At 48.0% G+C, this 19,913-nt stretch overlaps 1 protein-coding gene across 7 annotated transcripts in view; it reads left to right on the top strand.

Moving 5' to 3' along the window:
• Positions 1-430: 430 nt before the first annotated feature.
• APLP2 (amyloid beta precursor like protein 2) overlaps positions 431-19,913 on the top strand; it is an 85,089-nt gene continuing 65,606 nt past the window's right edge. For 4 of the 7 annotated variants that reach the window (XM_063943641.1, XM_063943640.1, XM_063943639.1 and 1 more), the window contains exon 1: positions 433-572. In XM_063943641.1, the coding sequence (XP_063799711.1) occupies positions 501-572 (72 nt within the window). In that variant the 5' untranslated portion in view covers positions 433-500. Of the gene's footprint in view, positions 573-19,913 lie in introns of all 7 variants that reach the window. The other 3 variants (XM_063943642.1, XM_063943638.1, XM_063943637.1) reach the window with 3 other exon arrangements.

Here is a 19,913-nt window from a genome sequence, read left to right as displayed (position 1 = left end):
ATAGTGATATTAGAGACAGTATAGTGATAATACACGCAGTATAGTGATTTTAGAGACAGTATAGTGATAATACAGGCAGTATAGTGATATATTACACGCACACAGGTCTCATTCTCCCCGCACACTACTGTGACTGGCAGCCTGGAAGGAATCAGCAGCACAGTCAGTGACAGCAGCACCTCCTGCAATCTGCAGTCACTCACAGTCTCTAATGTGGGCGTGGCCTCCCCTCAGAAGGGCGTGGCTTCTCCCTGGCACAGCCAGGTCTCGCTATGAGAGCCGCAGCTGAAGGGGCGCGGAATTTCTGTTGCACCGCCCACAACCTCGCTAGTACCGGTCATGGGCGGGTTATTTGCGGCTGAACCGTCCTGGTTGGAGATGCTGTAAGGGGTGGAAGGCGTGGCCTGGTGACGCCAGTTCCGGATGGGCGTACCTCTGGGTTGCAGGAGCTGTGTAGCCTCAGTCTAGCGCTGGCTTCTGCGGAGAGAGGAGCTGTGACTATGGGCAGCCTTACTGCTGTGTGCGCCTTCGTGGCCGTTGTGATCGTACCTAGCCTGGCCGGCTACATTGAGGTATGGGAGAGAGCGAGCTGCAGGTCCTGGTGGTCTGTTCTCTGCACTGTGCGATGCTGTATGTAGCTGCACTCTATAGGGTATTAGTGCTGTGTGCTTCTGCACTCTATAGGTTGCTGTGCTCTATAGGGTACTGGTGTGCTGTATATTGGATCTGTACTCTATAGGGTCATTGTGCTATATTATGGGGCTGTGCTATATGATGGGCCTGTACTCTATAGGGTCATAGTGCTGTGTGGATCTGTACTCTATAGGGTCATAGTGCTGTACTCCATAGGACAGTTGTACTATATGGAGTTGTATTTTATAGGGTAACAGCGCTGTATGATGGATCTGTACTCTACAGGGCAATAGTACTATGTGGGGCTGTATTCTATAGGGTCATAGTGCTATATGATGGAGGTGTACTCTAGGGTCATAGTGCTGTGTGGATCTGTACTCTATAGGGTATTAGTGCTGTACTCTATAGGACAGTAGTACTATATGGAGCTGTATTTTATAGGGTAACTGCGCTGTATGAGGGAGCTGTACTCCTATAGGTTACTAGTGCTGAATGGATCTGTACTCTACAGGATAATAGTGCTGTATAAGGGAGCTGTACTCTGGGGTAATAGCGCTGCATGTAGCTGGATTCTGTAGGGTAACAGCGCTGTATGAGGGAGCTGTACTCTATAGGGTGATAGTGCTCTATGTAACTGAATTCTATAGGGTAGTAGTGCTGTTATTGATATATAGGACGCTAGTGCTGTACGAGGGAGTTGTACTCTACAGGGTCCTAGTGCTGTATGTAGCTGGATTTTATAAGGGTACAAGTGCTGTATGAGGGAGCTGTTCTCTATAGGGTAATGTCTATGTATGTAGCTGTACTGTTTAGGGTAATAGCACTGTATGGGTCTGTACTCTGCTGGGTAATTGTGCTATATATATCTGTGCTCTACAGGGTCACAGCGCTGCGTGGAGCTGTGCTCTACAGGGTCACAGCGCTGCGTGGAGCTGTGCTCTACAGGGTTACAGCGCTGCGTGGAGCTGTGCTCTACAGGGTCACAGCGCTGCGTGGAGCTGTGCTCTACAGGGTCACAGCGCTGCGTGGAGCTGTGCTCTACAGGGTCACAGCGCTGCGTGGAGCTGTGCCCTACAGGGTCACAGCGCTGCGTGGAGCTGTGCCCTACAGGGTCATAGTTGTAATGTATGTTGCTGTATAGATCTGCACTCTAGGTACTAGTGCTGTATAGAGCTGCACTCTATCGGACAGAGGTTCTCAAACACGGTCCTCAAGGCACCACAACGGTCCATGTTTTATGTTTATCCATGCTTGACCACAGGTGACTTAATTAGCACCTCAGTCAATTTGATTTAACCGTCTGTGCTGAGCCATGGATACACCTAAAACGTGGAATGTTGGGGTGCCTTGAGGACCGCGTTTGACACCCTCAGGTATAGGGTATCAGTTCTGTATGGATCTGTGTTGTGTAGCTGCTATAGAGCACAGTGCACACATAGCATTAGTGCTGTATGGACCTGTGATGGATATGGCAGGGAGTACTGTATGGGGCAGTATGCTTAGGGTGCTGTATATGCTGCTGATGGTGACCCGAGTGTGGTGTGCAGGTGCTGTGCATTGCTCTAGCCTGCCCTCTGCTGGGAGCACATACTGATGCTATATGTATATGGCCTCGACCTGCTCTCAGGGATTCCTGGTGTTATTAGTCATCCACTCTCACCTGAGGCTGCGCTCACCTCCCCCCGCGCTGTATTGTCTGTGTACGTGAATGTGGCGTAGAGAGGGTTAAGCAGGTGCCTCTCCTATCTCCTGATCAGACTATGCCGCTGCTTGGGTGGTATTCTCTCCCCCCCCGCCCTTCTCCTGACAGTCCTGTACTGCGGTTTCCTGAGTACCAGGCTGATGAAATGAATACAAAGGGTTATCTTGTGTGTGTGCTTTCCACGTTGGTGGTGATAGGATCACAGGTGTATTGTTACCTGGGATCCTCATTCTATACGTGCCACAATGTAAATAGGGCCGTGTTTACATATCCTCAGTATAGCTGCTGCTTTGTGTGCAGGCCTCCTCCTGTGCGGATTATGTATAGCTCAGTGTGTAACTCTTTCCATCCTAGGTGCATAGGATTGTACTGACTCTGTGTTCCTTATACTTGGTGCAGGCCATGTTCTATACGTTCCTTGGAATGTTTACGCTTCATGAACTGTATCTTTCCAGCCTTTGTCTTACTACAAGTCCCAGCATGACCCCTCCAGTCTGGAGTTGGAAAGGCCCAGGTTGCCTTCTGCTGGTTTAACCATTGTGCTGCCAGACCAGTCGTCTGGCCCGTGTGTGGAGATGGGTGCCCTGTAGAGCTATGGCAGTGCAGTAAACGCCTTTACCTGGAACATACTGACTGCATGTTTAGTCTGTCTGAGCGTTTCGTCACACGCGATACTTTCCGCTTACGTGTTGGGGCTTGTGCTCACACGTGCTCGGAAAATGGGTAACAACATGACATGTAAAGCGTGTGGTTAGTTATGCTATGTGCTTTTGCAAATACAACTTCTTGTTAGTGATGAGCGGATTCGGTTTTACTTGGTTTTACTCGGTTTTACTCGGTTCTCAAAACGGCATCTTATTGGCTCACGGATGTCACGTGTTTTGGATAGCCAATAAGATGCCGTTTTGAGAACCGAGTAAAACCGAGTAAAACCGAGTAAAACCGAACCTCGCTCATCACTACTTCTTGTGTTTTGTTAGTGCACATTAACCCTTCATTGGCTGCATTGTGTTGTTAGTGCACATTAGCCCTTCATTGGCGGCGTTAGTGCACTGGGATACGGTCGTTAGGTCGATCACTGAAGGACGACATGCACTGGGTCGACAGGTCAAAAGGTCGACGTGGGTTTTTCCAATCCCCCCCCCCCATTTTTTGGATTTTTCCATACTTGACGATCCACATGGACTACGATTGGAACGGTAACCTGTGCAGAGCGTAGTGGGGCACCTTGCCCGAAACATGACGAGCGAAGCAAGCCATGTGAGGGGACACAAAACTCTTGTCGACCTAGTACATGTCGACCTTTAGTGGTCGACCTAATGACTGTCGACCTTTAGTTGGGTCGACCCATATCCAGTGCACATTAGCCCTTCATTGGCGGCGTTGGTGCACATTAACCCTTCAGCGGCAGGACGCGCTGCTTTCCGTAATTATAGAACCTAACCATAGGACGACTGATCTGTCACTTAAGTTTTATTCGGGTTTCAGGTGTGACAGCCCCCAAAAAGTGTTTCGATGTCAATGGTGCCCTGTGTGAGACTACCTGAACTCGACTGGATAAATAATTGACATCACCCCATTGTATTGAATGAATAAGTCCTTTGTATATCTGTACTTCTTATTGTAGAGAGGAGGTCCCCGCCCATGATCCTATTGGAATCAGATTTTAATAATTAATATGCTTTTGATCTGCCCAAGGTCATACATGTCATCAGTTGGCTCTTACTCCCCCCCCCCCCCCCCCCCCCCCCCCCCCCCCCCACCCCCCCCACCCCCCCCCCCCCCCCCCCCCCCCCTCCGCTGCAAAGCCTCCCCCCACGCAGTGACTGGTCCAGCCTAGTTCTCTTCGTCCTCTTCCCTGTAGTGTTGTAATCTGTGTGGCCTCAGTGCCCAGGTGCCAGGGATGGTTGGCGTGGCTGTGTTTGGTCGGGAAGCCGGGGAGTTTCTGTCATTCCGGAGTTAGATATTTAGTTGTCTCTTACTATGGGCCTTCTGTGGAAGCAACATTTGTGCCATGCCATTGGGCTGCTCACTGAGGTGGCACAGCGCTCCATATCATGACTGGTAAATGCCATGTGGCTCGGTGTGACCAATAGGAGCGATCAGCAAGGTGCCAGGGTAGAAGCTGCACGCGGGCAATGGAAATTCTCGCCAGGCTGTCAGTCATTGTGCTGGTGATCTGTCTGCTGCCTTCAGATGTTACAAGTAAACAAAGACCACGGGAGTTTCCCCTTTGATCCCGGATGGGAACGCGGCCCCTTGCTGGGAGTTTCTGGACATTACCTTTGATGTGATTCTCTACGTAATGCAGACCCCAGGTCATGTAGCAGCTACACTCAAAATATAGGAAATGGTATTATTTATTTTGTAGGTGTGTAGCTTAATTCTCCATTTTTCTAAGCAAGAGGTGGTATTTTCGTTGTGTGAGTATTGTCCATACACCTTGAGGGCAACTATGTCCCTACTAGTATGGGCAGCACAGACGGTGCAATGGTTAGCATTGCTCCCTCAGTTCAATTCCCACCATAGCCCTAACTGTGTGGAGTTTGTATATTCTCCCCGTGTTTGCATGGGTTTCTTCCAGGTACTCCAGTCTCCTCCCATTATATACAGGTAGGCTAATTGGCTCCCAACAAAAATGAACCCTTGCGTGAATGTGTGCGTGTACATTTGGTAGGGAATATATAGATTGTAAGCTCCACTGGGGCAGAGGCTGATATGTATGGCCAAATATTCTCTGTAAATCGCTGCAGAATATGTGTGCACTATAACTGCTAATAAATAAGTCATAGGGGCAGATGTATTAAGCCTGGAGAAGGGATAAAGCAGTGATAAGTGTAAGGTGATAACGCACCAGCCAATCAGATCCAATATGTAAATTGACAGGAGCTGACTGGCTGGTGCGTTATCACCTTGCACTTATCACTGCTTTATCACTTCTCCAGGCTTAATACATCTGCCCCATAGTGTGCTGCAGCATCCTTTGCTGATAACGGGACCATTTATTAAAGAGTGATAGGAATCACTGGGCGTTAAGCAGGGACCACCCCCGCAGGCTTGTGTTGCAGTGCTTGAGCTGGACCCTTCAGCTGGGCCTTTCGGTAGTACTCTGGTCTATGGCATCAGATAAACTTAGTACCGATGGACAGCACAGAGCAGCCATTCTGGTATTGGTGAGACGTCTCTTCCTGGCGGACCGCTGTGGTACAGGATCAGATTCCTCTTAATGCATAAGGCTCATCCTCTGTACCTGTTAAATGTTCCGGAAGCATTGTCCGCGTCTATATAATGGCCTTTTATCTGCCTGCTTGGGCTTTCTTAGGCGGATAATCATTACTTCTGCTTCCTCTGAAAGCAGCATTGGAGGGTTACTTTCTCCGCTGTCATGCAAAGCTTCGTACATATCCCGTGCTGGGTCCTTGATGTAGAAACCGGATTACTATTTCCCTGCATATTTCCTTTGCTAGAGAATTCTATGCGCACAGATGATGGTGCCGCCCGCTAATGTTCTGGATCGAAGAATTGTTCTGGGTTTCTGTACATGATTATACAAATGTTTAAATTCATACGTGTTGGTTGTTTTTGAGGTTACACGCTGGTGTTCGTGCTGTCCCCCAATGAGGCAGACTTTGGGCTGGCTGGGGTACAAATAATCACAGCTTTGAGACTAGCAGTGAAACGTTACCATGTGGTGAACCCTTGTATGACTGCAGAAGGTCCCACTTCTCTGTGGTCACTTTCCTAGATGGTACCATCTCCAGCACGCCTGCAGTCGGTTATTATGGAATGTTCTGCCATTTACTTCTTACAGACCTAACCTTCAGTCCTTTGCACCGGTGTTCCCGGAGCCATCCTCTCAGATCTCCAGCGATGGCATAGCCGGAGGTCTCCATAAAAGTTAGAATTGCATGCACCGCACCGAACATTGGGGCAGATGTATTAACCTGGGGAAGGCATAAGGAAGTGATAAACCAGTGATATGTGCAAGGTGATAAAGGCAGCAGCCAATCAGATCCTAACTGTTAATTTACATATTGGAACTGATTGGCTGCTGCATTTATCACCTTGCACATATCACTGGTTTATCACTTCCTTATGCCTTCTCAAGGTTAATACATCTGCCCCACTATGTCTAGAAAAACCAACTCGTGATACTTTTCTCATAACTGTTCTGTATAGTTTGATAATTTGGGATGTATACGCTTGAGCAATCATTTGCTGGCTATTGCAAATTGTGAGGCTCTCAATTGCACCCCTAATTTAGGCATGGATTACAAAGGTTTACCTGCGGAATTGTCCCCTAACTTTTGGACAAACATAGTCCGGGTAGAAGTGTTTCTCCGTCCCGTTTGTGGGTTGTCCTTAAATTTCCATACAGTGGAATGTGTCGGAATAAAGGAAGCCGTGACTAATTTTATGGAGCTATACACATGATTGATGAGCAAGGACACGGCATGTTATGTAATGTAATTATATTCTATAGGTATACAATGTCCCCGTACTCGTCTCATTACAGAATGACTTGCACTGTATTAATGTTACGGATTTATCATCATCTCTACCGTGTTGGTAGAATCACAGGACGTCTGTATACATCATTGACATTAATAGTACATTGTTTTAAAATTAGCCCTTTACCACCTCCATCATTTAGGAATGTCCTAAAAAGGAAACAGGATCCAGGGTGTTATGGTTCCAGGCAGAGAGGAAACGTCACCTTTCCTGGGCACATGGTCCGGTGATGATCTTAACCCTTGTTTATCTACGTCTTGTCGTGTCACATGGCTTCAGGGAATTATTTGAAGTCTAGCCTGGTTACGTTTGTCATTTAATATTATTGGAGTGGCTGATTTACTGCGATCAGATTTTACCAAACTTTGCAAGAATCTTCCAGGTTTTATGGCTGTCCACGCTTGATCACAGGTGACCTAATTAGTACCCAAGTTAATTTGATTTAACAATCTGGAACGCAAGCTTGGGTATTCTTAAAACCTGAAATTTAATGGTGGAGTTTAGGGGCTGACCTAAATAATTGATAGTTATAGCGTTGAAAGGAATTCCTCTTCTATGCACTATATGGACACGGTGGTCTGTTTTAGTAGGGTTCTAGTTTGGTCTTCTGGATCATCACAGCTAGAACTTCTGGTAGCTTGTGCTTGGTGAACTTTATATTGTTTTTTTGTCTTTTTCAAGTGATTCATTCCCTCAAGTTTTTTGTGTAGAATTTGGCCCACACTTTCGCTAAATCTATTCATTTGATTCTGTGATGTCTTATTTTTGTCCGTTCACTTGCCCAGGGTGATCTTTATACTGCTGCCGTTTTGATATTTTGATGGCTATAAGATAGATAAAAGAAAATCTTGTGCTTCCTGTTTACGCACACAAGCTCACGGATAATTGTTTTTTGTGTGCCCTTAAGTAATGGATGCCTGATGGAGCTATTCAATTGTTATGCCGCTTGGGTGCGAGTGCCCCGGGACACACATGATTTCTGCATTCATCCGCCTGAGGTGGCGAGCAGAAACGCCAGAAAAGTCGGGCTTTTGGTCACCCAGACTGGATTTCTGCCAGCATGCCCACTACTGCAGTACAGTAGATGGGTGCAGCTGCTTTACATGGCTAAGTCCGGTGCAAAGAATTGAATAGCTCCTACTGGTACGCACTTTTTTTTTTTTTTTAATTTTTTAGTATCTCCAACCCCCGAGTCAGCCATCTTGTGGGCTGTAAATATAGTCATGTCAGTGCAGCCTACATGCCCCCGTGTATTTATTGAAAGTCTGTTCCTCAGCGATGGCGCGGCTTCTGCCTACAAAATGTGTATCCCATGATCTTGTTTTTCCGCTCGGCCCTAATTTTCATACAAGATGTTGTGTGGGTGTTTTTCTTATGTTTTACCTTATGTGTACAGAGTCTGGACTTGTTCAGTCTCCCGAACGCATTTCATGCATTGTGGTTACGTTACTGCAGGATGTATCAGTCAGTCCCATTTTATTCTGTGACCCAGGGGTGACTGAGTCCTATATACGGGTGTGTCCGTGCATTGTACACCTTATTTCAGGACACCTGGTGCAGCAGGTGCCCCACCCTTGTATACGCTCCAGGCCTCTATTTCCCAGTAACTATGCTAATTGCCGTAATTTCCTGTTGTACTTTGTGCTGCTGTGGGGGAGAACTTCCTGATTACTCTGGTGTGTCCACTCGTCCTAGTAATGTCTGTGGTAGAGGGACATAATGGAAGTGAGCCCTGTATTTAGGTGGGAGGTGAAGCCCACCCTCATGGTCTTGTCTTTTCTTAATAACTAAACTCCTTCACGCCATTCAAACCATACCCGTTTCTGTGAAAGACATGCCCAGATTCTTTGCCGCAGTCACCCACACAGCGGTGGTACCTTTTTTGTTTTTTTTCTGGTTGTTAGAATGCAGACTCTCAGGTACTCCTGAGTGGTGTGAGTAACTGCTGCAGCACCTCTTTGCGGCCTTTTCCAGTTCCCAGCCCTCCGGAGCATGATAGATAGCCCGAACGCCAGGCGTCCATTTTTGGTAAAAAGGAACATTCTCTGCCATCCTCTTTGCAGGTGAAACCTTGCTGAAGCCCATACAGCTGTGTGAGTAACCAGACTTTCCATTTTGTGGCTATCGTGATTTGTGTGTAGTCTCCCGCCTGTCACTGTGGTTTAGTCATGCTAACCTTCCGTCTGACCTTATGCAGCGGGAAAGCCCCCTGTCTGTAAAGGGGAAGGCCGCACATGTGGTAATACTGTGGTAGGGCCCGTGCTGTACAGCTTGCATGCCGCCTCTCAGAACATACAATTGGATATTTTGTTATTGCACTAAGGCTGTGTTTTCCAGTGTGCTTACCGGTTATTCATTAATGTTTTTTTCTCTCTTACGTCCTAGAGGATGCTAGGGACTCCGTAAGGACCATGGGGTATAGACGGGCTCCGCAGGAGACATGGGCACGCTAAGACTTTAGATGGGTGTGAACTGGCTCCTCCCTCTATGCCCCTCCTCCAGACCTCAGTTAGAGCCTGTGGCCAGAGGAGACTGGATGCACTATAGGGGAGCTCTACTGAGTGTCTCTGAAAAGACTTTTGTTAGGTTTTTTATTTTCAGGGAGCACTGTTGGCAACAGGCTCCCTGCATCGTGGGACTGAGGGGAGAGAAGCAGACCTACTTTCCTGGACTGATGGGCTCTGCTTCTTAGGCTACTGGACACCATTAGCTCCAGAGGGTCGGAACACAGGTGTCGTCCTTGCTGTTCGTCCCAGAGCCGCGCCGCTGTCCTCCTCACAGAGCCGGAAGATTGAAGCCGGGTAAGTATAGGAAGCAAGAAGACTTCAAATGTGGCAGAAGACTTCAGATCTTCATGAGGTACCGTGCAGCGGTCGCGCTGCGCGCCATTGCTCCCACAACACACGCACAGGCACATCAAGGGTGCAGGGCGCAGGCGGGGCGCCCTGGGCAGCAAATTTTTACCTCGCGTAAGACTGGCACATGTATATAGATACTGCGGAGGCAGTATATAATAAATCCCCTGCCAGTATAATAAAAATAGCGGGACCGAAGCCCGCCGTCGAGGGGGCGGAGCTTGATCTTCCATAACTAACCAGCGCCATTTTCTCCACAGCATGCTGCAGAGAAGCTGCTCCCGGACTCTCCCCTGCTGAACAAGTAACAGGGGACAAAAACGAGGGGGGGCACATTTATCTGGTGCTAATTCTATATATAAAGCGCTGTACAGGCTGGGACTTTGTTTCAGTATCTAGTGGCGCTGGGTGTGTGCTGGCATACTCTCTCTGTCTCTCCAGGCCTTATTGTGGGTCTGTCCCTATATTCATATATCCCAGTGTGTGTGGGGGTGTCAGTACGTGTGTGTCGACATGTCTGAAGCGGAAGGCTCGTCTAGGGAGGAAGCAGAGCAGATGGTGGTGGTGTCTCCGTCGGCACAGCCGACACCTGATTGGTTGGGCATGTGGAATGTTTTAAATGCTAATGTGGCTTTATTACATAAGAGATTGGACAAAGCAGAGACCAAGGACAAAGCAGGGAGTCAATCCATGGCTGTTACTGTGTCACAAGACCCTTCAGGGTCCCATAAACGTCCTTTTTCCCAGATAGCAGACACTGATACCGACACGGATTCAGACTCCAGTGTCGACTATGATGATGCAAGGTTGCACCCAAGAGTGGCAAAGAGTATTCAATATATGATTATTGCAATAAAAGATGTTTTGCATATCACAGAGGACCCCTCTGTCCCTGACACGAGGGTCTGCATGTTTAAGGAAAAGAAACCTGAGGTAACGTTTCCCCCATCTCATGAGCTGAACGCTTTATTTGAAAAGGCTTGGGAAACTCCAGACAAAAGACTGCAGGTTCCCAAGAGAATTATTATGGCGTATCCTTTCCCCTCAAAGGACAGGGTACGGTGGGAATCCTCGCCCACGGTGGACAAGGCCTTAACTCGCTTGTCCAAAAAGGTGGCACTACCGTCCCCGGACACAGCGGCCCTGTAGGATCCTGCGGATCGCAGGCAGGAAACTACCTTAAAATCAATTTATGCGACTACGGGCGCCCTGCTCAGACCTGCAGTAGCGTCGGCATGGGTGGGTAGCGCAATTGCAGCTTGGGCAGATAACTTGTTATCTGACATTGACACCCTAGATAAAGATAGTATTTTGTTGACCTTGGGTCACATGAAGAACGCAGCGTTATATATGAGAGAGGCTGTGAGAGATATTGGGCTTTTGCGTTCAAGAGCCAATGCCATGGCAGTTTCTGCTAGAAGATCCCTGTGGACCAGTCAATGGACAGGTGATGTTGACTCAAAGAGACATATGAAGGCTTTGCCTTGCAAAGGTGAAGTTTTATTTGGGGAGGGCCTCGCGGACCTGGTTTCCACAGCTACCGCGGGTAAGTCTTCTTTTTTGCCTTACGTTCCCCCACAGCAAAAGAAAACACCTGAGTACCAGATGCAGTCCTTTCGGTCTCATAAGTTCAGAAAAGGGCGTGGCTCTTCCTTCCTCGCCAGAGGTAGAGGGAAAAGAACACCAGCTACGGCTAGTTCCCAGGAACAAAAATCCTCCCCGGCCTCTACAAAATCCACCACATGACGCTGGGGCTCCGCTGCGGGAGTCCGCACCGGTGGGGGCACATCTTTGACTCTTCAGCCATGTCTGGGTTCAGTCGGATTTGGATCCTTGGGTGGTCGAAATTGTATCCCAAGGCTACAAGCTGGAGTTCGAAGATGTGCCTCCACACCGATTTTTCAAATCGTCCTTGCCAGCTTCTCCCCCAGAGAGGGAAATAGTTTCAGCTGCCATACAAAAGCTGTGTCAACAGCAAGTGATTATCAGGGTTCCCCTAGTGCAACAGGGGAAAGGGTTTTATTCAACCCTATTTGTGGTCCCGAAGCCGGATGGCTCGGACTGACCAATTCTGAATCTAAAATCCCTAAACCTATATTTAAAGAGGTTCAAATTCAAGATGGAATCTCTCCGTGCAGTGATCTCCAGCCTGGAAGGGGGGGATTTTATGGTGTCACTAGACATAAAGGATGCATACCTTCATGTCCCCATATATCCTCATCAGGCGTACCTGAGATTCGCTGTACAGGATTGTCATTACCAGTTTCAGACGTTGCCGTTTGGGCTTTCCATGGCCCCGAGAATTTTCACCAAGGTAATGGCGGAAATGATGGTGCTCCTGCGCAAGCAGGGGGTCACAATTATCCCATACTTGGATGATCTCCTGATAAAGGCAAGATCAAGAGATCAGTTACTAAAAAGCGTGTCTCTCTCCATGAGAGTACTACAACAACACGGCTGGATTTTAAATCTACCAAAGTCGCAGTTGGTTCCGACAACTCGGCTGTCATTTTTGGGCATGATTCTGGACACGGAAAAAAAGAGGGTTTTTATCCCAGGAACTCCAGAACATGGTCAAGGACCTGCTGAAACCAAAAAGAGTGTCAGTTCATCAATGCACTCGAGTATTGGGAAAGATGGTGGCGGCCTACGAGGCCATTCCGTTCGGCAGGTTCCATGCGAGAACTTTTCAGTGGGACTTTCTGGACAAGTGGTCAGGGTCCCATCTACAGATGCATCGGAGGATAAGCCTGTCCCCCAGGGCCAGGGTCTCTCTCCTGTGGTGGCTCCAGAGTGCTCACCTTCTAGAGGGTCGCAGGTTCGGCATTCAAGATTGGGTTCTAGTGACCACGGACGTGAGCCTCCGAGGATGGGGAGCAGTCACACAAGGAAAATTTTTTCAGGGAATATGGTCAAGCCAGGAGGCTTGTCTACACATCAATGTGCTGGAATTAAGGGCCATATACAACGGCCTGCAACAGGCGGAGAATCTTCTTCGCAACCTACCCGTTCTGATCCAGTCAGACAACGTCACAGCGCTGGCGCATGTAAACCGCCAGGGCGGGACAAGGAGCAGAGCAGCAATGGCAGAAGCCACCAGGATTCTTCGCTGGGCGGAAAATCATGTAAGCGCTCTGTCAGCGGTCTTCATTCCGGGAGTAGACAACTGGGAGGCAGACTTCCTCAGGAGGCACGATCTCCATCCAGGAGAGTGGGGACTTCATCAAGAGGTCTTTGCAGAGGTAACAAGTCGTTGTGGACTTCCTCAAATAGACATGATGGCGTCACGCCTCAACAGAAAGCTTCGGAGGTATTGTCCCAGGTCAAGGGACCCTCAGGCAGTGGCGGTGGACGCCCTGGTGACACCGTGGGTGTTTCAGTCGGTCTGTGTGTTTCCTCCGCTTCCACTTATCTCAAAAATATTGAGAACCATAAGACGAACAAGAGTGCAGACAATACTCATTGTCCCAGATTGGCCTCGAAGGGCCTGGTATTCAGATCTTCAGGAAATGATCACAGAAGATCCGTGGCCTCTTCCTCCCAGGGAGGACCTGTTGCAACAGGGGCCTTGTGTGTTCCAAGACTTACCGCGGTTACGTTTGACGGCATGGCGGTTGAACACCAAATCCTAGCTAGGATAGGTATTCCTGGGGAAGTCATCCCTACTCTAATCAAAGCTAGGAAGGAGATAACGGCGAAGCACTATCACTGTATCTGGAGGAAATATGCATCTTGGTGTGAAGCCAAGAATGCTCCTACGGAAGATTTCAGCTGGGTCGTTTTCTCCATTTTCTACAGACAGGAGTAGATATGGGCCTAAAGTTAGGCTCCATTAAGGTGCAGATTTTGGCCTTATCTATGTTCTTTCAGAAGGAATTGGCTTCTCTCCCAGAAATCCAGACTTTTGTAAAGAGAGTGCTGCACATCGAAACCTCCTTTTGTGCCCCCAGTGGCACCGTGGGACCTTAACGTGGTCTTACAGTTCCTTAAATCACACTGGTTTGAACCTCTTCAAACGGTTGAATTAAAATTTCTCACTTGGAAAGTGGTCATGTTGTTGGCCTTGGCATCTGCGAGGCGGGTGTCCAAATTGGCGGCTTTGTCTCACAAGAGCCCCTATCTGATTTTCCATGTGGATCGAGCAGAGTTGAGGACTCGTCCTCAATTTCTGCCTAAAGTGGTTTCGTCGTTTCATATGAACCAACCTATTGTGGTGCCTGTGGCTACGGGTGACGTGGAGGATTCCAAGTCCCTTGATGTAGTCGGGGCCTTAAAAATTTATGGAGCCAGGACGGCTTGGGTTAGGAAAACAGAGGCACTGTTTGTCCTGTATGCAGCCAACAAGGTTGGCGCTCCTGCTTCTAAGCAGACTATTGCTCGCTGGATCTGTAACACGATTCAGCAGGCTCATTCTGGATTGCCGTTACCAAATTCGGTAAAAGCCCATTCCACTAGGAAGGTGGGCTCTTCTTGGGCGGCTGCCCGAGGCGTCTCGGCATTACAACTTTGCCCAGCAGCTACTTGGTCGGGTTCAAACACTTTTGCAAAATTCTAAAAGTTTGATACCCTGGCTGATGAGGACCTCATGTTTGCTCAATCGGTGCTGCAGAGTCATCTGCACTCTCCCGCCCGGTCTGGAGCTTTGGTATAAACCCCATGGTCCTTACGGAGTCCCCAGCATCCTCTAGGACGTAAGAGAAAATAAGATTTTAAACCTACCGGTAAATCTTTTTCTCCTAGTCCGTAGAGGATGCTGGGCGCCCGTCCCAGTGCGGACAAATTCTCCAAGGCTTGTATATAGTTGTTGCTTACATAAGGGTTATGTTACAGTTGAGATCAGTCTCTGGCTGATGCTGTTTTGTTCATACTGTTAACTGCTTTAGTATATACCATGTTGTACGGTGTGTATGGTGTGGGCTGGTATGTATCTTGCCCTTAGATTAACAAAAATCCTTTCCTCGTACTGTCAGTCTCCTCTGGGCACAGTTCTATAACTGAGGTCTGGAGGAGGGGCATAGAGGGAGGAGCCAGTTCACACCCATCTAAAGTCTTAGCGTGCCCATGTCTCCTGCGGAGCCCGTCTATACCCCATGGTCCTTACGGAGTCCCCAGCATCCCCTGCGGACTAGGAGAAAAATTTACCGGTAGTTTTAAAATCTTATTTTTTTTCTATTTGGAGTTTTTATCACATATTAGATTTTTATTTTATTATCTGTTTATTAATTGTGACCTATCTAGCTTAAAACTTCCTGGGCGCTGGCTGGTAGTCTCTACATTTTGTGGTCACCAGTGCTGATTTCAATTGAGCCTGCTTTCAGCAGTGTCCTGGCTCGTCCCTGCGTCCGCCGGAGTATGCTGGGAGTTGTAGTAGGTACGCGCTGTTTCTCAGCAGGCAGCATATCAAACCCAGCCCTGCTTTCTTGTAGATTACTTTGCCAGCAGGATTGTATTTATGCTCTTGTTCAGTACAGGTCAAGACCTCCTTCCTGACGTCTGTTTAATTAACAGATCCTCTCTGTTTTCCTACAGAGAGCCAGCTAAGCATTTCTTTTCATACAAGCCGGGCAGAACGGGCGCCGAGCTGACATAACCTCATCCAGCCAGGCCCTGAGGCTACATCAGCTCTGTGCCCCTATTAAATGCCTGTAATGCTTCTGTGGCCTGCCAGGCCCGGCGTTGGATGGGGTCAGGTTTGTTTGTGTCTGTGCCGCTGGTATTAAAAAAAAAAAAACAAAAAAACAAAAACAAAAAAACCTCCACACTTTATTTTTTTATTTTATTTTTTCTTTAGTGCGATCACAGCGGTTCCTTTTCAGTATAGTAGTTAATGTAAAGCCTATAAAACATAGCGCTGTGGTTGTGTCGCCATCGCTGTATGGTGACCCTAATAAGTCCTTGAGACCTCTCGTATGATTTCGAAGCACTCCGCATGACACCTACCTCACACACTGTATTGGGAAACTAGAATTCACTCCTGTTTCCCCTCTTTACTATCTGCATCCAGCATATGTAATGGATCGTCCTTAGTAGTATTTTCATTTACTACGCTTGACCTACAGTAGACCGAGGGGACCGATTTGCATGTGATGTATGTACTGCGCTACAGTCTGGATCCCCTTGTACTCGGCTGCCATGGAACCCAGTCGCTGCCTCCAAGCTTCACCTTCTCATCGATTCCAACACGTTTTCCACCCAGGGACTAAGCTTTGTGAGAAGGTGAAAATCACTTGGAGCAAGGTCCAGACTATAGGGTTGGATGATCGAAAACCTCCCACCCAAAACTGTGACAAGTGATAGGGGTCCCGGTGGATCTGCGTCCCGCAGGTTTTGGTCATCCACTATTGATCGTTTCAAACCCCTTCCTCACATCACCATGCACCTGTTTTAATTGGCAATACATTTTGGCAGGTCTCCCTTCAAGAGTGGAACAACGCTCCTTGCATCACAGTGGGTGGATTTTGTATTGTAGGGTTCAGTTTAACTGCACACAATCATATAACACCACCCAACTCATAGAGCACAGGTATGGGAGACCTCCCGGCCATGAATTGGGGAGAGTGAATGACCTTTGTGGCGGGAATGTGCAAACAGTCTATCTTGCTGGTTTTCCCTTGTATAAATAGAATGTCCAGTACATTTACTAATGTCTGGTAAGCCCTCTGCCTCTTCGTCCTAAACAGTGGCTACTGGTATTGGTTTATATGTTCATGTGTCCTTTAAATTGAAAGCAAGCGTAGCCGGAAGCCTCAGAAAGCAGGCCCTTCAGGGTGGTGGTGGGGACTTAGATTTGGGTGGGTTATATTGTTTCTGTGCAGGGTAGATACTGGCTGCTTTATTTTTACACTGCAACTTAGATTTCAGTTTGAACACACCCCACCCAAATCTAACTCTCTCTCTCTCTCTCTGCACATGCATGTTATATCTGCCCCACCTGCAGTGCACATGGTTTTGCCCATTAGAGGAAAATGTTGTTTTGCAATCAACCAAGAATTAGGCCACATATACAGACATCAGGAACAATGAATTTCTAAGTGTCGTACAGGAGAACCTATTATACAGAGATGCTTCCAGCGTGCATGCATATAAACGTACTCGTATACATACGATACGTAGGTAGGAACCGTACTGTTTTCATGCTGTAACATTGGTTCTACTGAGCTACATCTGGTGTCTGCTCATTGCTGCACTGTGTGCTCTCTCTCCTGGAGACGGGTGTGATCACACAGGGTGAGGAGTCACCTTGGAGACTTGGTGTAATCGGACTCGTGCACCTGTACGACATAATTAATGATCATAAGCAGATTAGGCTTCCTGCAGTCTCCACAGTACAACAGCGGAGGTACTCAACGAACACTTTCCTCTCGTTAGGATCGCTAGCTGCTCAGCTGGCAGGCGCCATGCTTCCACCCCTCGGTGCCGCTCCGCAGTCTCTGAAGGGATTGTTTAGTGTGGTTAGGCAGAGAGATTGCCCAATGGGGCGCAGCAGATTCTGTGCGGTGTGCGGCACTAGTGCCACATTGTGTGCAGTGTTTCGGCGTTGTGTGACTAGGCTAGGTTTGGCTATGGTCTGAGTGGAGCATGTAATTGAGGAATGGTACGGGCTATATGTGCTTAATGTCCAATGCATTGTTCTGTCTGTCACCACCGGTGGACTATGGTAAATAATTGCAGAACATGCGGACACTCATGTAGTAATCTTCTGGCCTTCACTCTTGCCATGTTTTCATGGAGCTGGACAGTATGAGGTGGACAAATTCGCTCAACACTTTCTTTGGTCATTCTAGCACCCTGCATCTGTCGCAACCCATACAGTACCTCTTTCCCGCCTGGGGTGTTGCTCTCTGCTTTGGTGCTTCTAGCACTCTCTGGTCTGTATCTCTGTGCTGAGATGCAGACCATAGCGTGCTAGAAGCACCAGAGCAGAGAGCGACACCCCAGACAGGAAAGAGGAACTGCACAGGTTGTGACGGGTGCAGGTGGTGGAATGAACACTAATCCTATATAATAAAAAGCTAACGCTGCTCCTCACCTCCTGTGGGCGAAATTCAAGTGTTTTGCGCACTTGCGGCCTCTAGTTACGGCTCGACAGAGCAATTCAAGGGGTGTTCTGAATAAATCCACCTGTGTGTTTCCGCATCTGAAACCAACATCGATTGAGATCGCTTTTCATTAATTTTTAAAGCTATTAAAATCGTCCAGAATCGAACTTTAGTAAATTTCCCCCCTATTGTCATACACGTTCATAGGTCTGGGCATGAAATCACTGTATAACTGGATTGCATAAAGGTTGTCTGTTCCTGTTTTTCCTGCTCCACCCAGAGCCATATAGTTGCTGGATTAGTGGAGTTTGACCCATACAGGAAGGACTGCATGCTGAAGTCTTTCTGTGTTTGGTGTGCAAGAGATTATTCATTTATTAACAGTTTCTTATATAGTGCAGCAAATTCCATTGCATTTTGCAATTGGAAACAACAGTGATAGAGCAAAACTGGGTAATGACTAATGGACCCTACACACTAGGCGTTTTCCGCCGAGGTGCCCTATGGCCGACCCGGTGGGGGGGGGACGGGAATGGATGGGGGGAGTGTAATTTCATTGTCCATATTGGCATGCATGTATAAACGAGCCGGCACAAACAATGAACGAGCGCTGGTCTGCACATCGTTCATCGTTGGTGCATACACACTGAAAGATATGAACGATATCTCGTTCATACCTTTCAGTGTTAACGCTTAGTGTGTAGGGCCTATTACAGACCGTTAGGAAGGCCCTGCTCGCAAGCTTGCACTCTATAGGGGAATAGGCATTGATACACAAGGTTAGGTGCTATCTATTGCATAATGGTACAGTTAGATTGCAGAGGTTCTTTGCGGTCTGCATGATATAGTCACACAGCAATGGTGGCTGGGGGTCAGGAAGATGTGTCAGTGGAGAAAGACAAACTATGTGATGTTATGTGTGGACTGTACAGAGGGGATATAATTGGATAGGAAAGCTTTTGCAGGTTATGTGGGTTCTGGATGTTGATAAGCTTGCCCGAAGAGGTGAATTTTCAGGGAACGCTTGAAAGATTGGAGGAGAGTCTTATTGTGCGTGGGAGGGCATTCCATAGAGTGGGTGCAGCCCGAAGAAAGTCCTGCAATCATGCGTGGGAGCGAGTATTGCGTGTGGATGACAGACGCGGAGAGGTTGGGTTGGGAAACATTGAGAAGAGACGTATGATGGTGTCATTTGACTAATAGACCTGTGTGTAAGGGAGAAGTATTTTATGTTGAATACTGTAGAATACCAGTAACAAGTGGAAGACAGAACGGACCCGCAGACGATGGTGTAATGTACTGTTTACAGGCAAGAGTAGTCTGCTGAGTTTGCAGAAGTCTGACATATACAGAACTATAGCTGTATCTATAAAAATAGAATACTTTTTTTTAATTTTGTTGAGACTGGCATGTACTGTGTGGCCCCCTCAGCAGGGCACTAGGGTCCCCGCATCCAGCCGCAGAGCCTGTTACAGTATAGACAGTATATCTCGCCCTGCAGTAGAGTGGTGTTTACTGGGCCTAGGTTCTCACACTGAGTTCTCAGTCTCTGTCTATGGCGTCTCCTAGCAACCATCTACTGTACTGTATGACTGTCCCTGGAGACGCTGCGTGCAGCAGCTAATCAGAGTGAAGACTGCAAAACCGCCGCACGTCGCCGGCGGATGTGAAATCCGCTGCACATCGCTGGCGGTCAGACCTCCAAACCTAAGAGTTTTGTGGGGTGATAACATTTGGTTTTCAGGACTCTGCAAAGTCGCAGCCAGTGATGTAATGAAGGGTGACACCATCAAACATTCCCAGACAAAAGGATTAACACTTCCCCCTTTTCTGCCACATGCCCTTATGGACAACCCCCTAATTGCATTGCTATCCTGGGTGGGATTGTCCAAAGCTGCGCTGCTTGCATGGCGATTTACCATCTCCCCAGTGATCGCACCACTTTATCCCCCTATAATCCGCACATGCTGAGCTCACCACATCCATTAGGCATTCATGGAGTGTTCTTGCCCACCTTTGCCTTAGTCTGCCACTACTTATTTTGTCTACAACTCATTTGGAAGTGCGGAACAGTCTTCCAGCAGCATGCACGCCTATCCACATTTCCCTGTTTATCCTACACTTTATATAGCACTGTATACAGCCCCTGAGCTAGCCTGCATGTGCTGCACT

This window comes from Pseudophryne corroboree, chromosome 10, assembly GCF_028390025.1.
Source record: "Pseudophryne corroboree isolate aPseCor3 chromosome 10, aPseCor3.hap2, whole genome shotgun sequence".
Lineage (NCBI taxonomy): Eukaryota > Metazoa > Chordata > Amphibia > Anura > Myobatrachidae > Pseudophryne > Pseudophryne corroboree.
The sequence above is the reverse complement of the archived record's forward strand: the minus strand, read 5'-3'. Positions and strand labels throughout refer to the sequence as shown.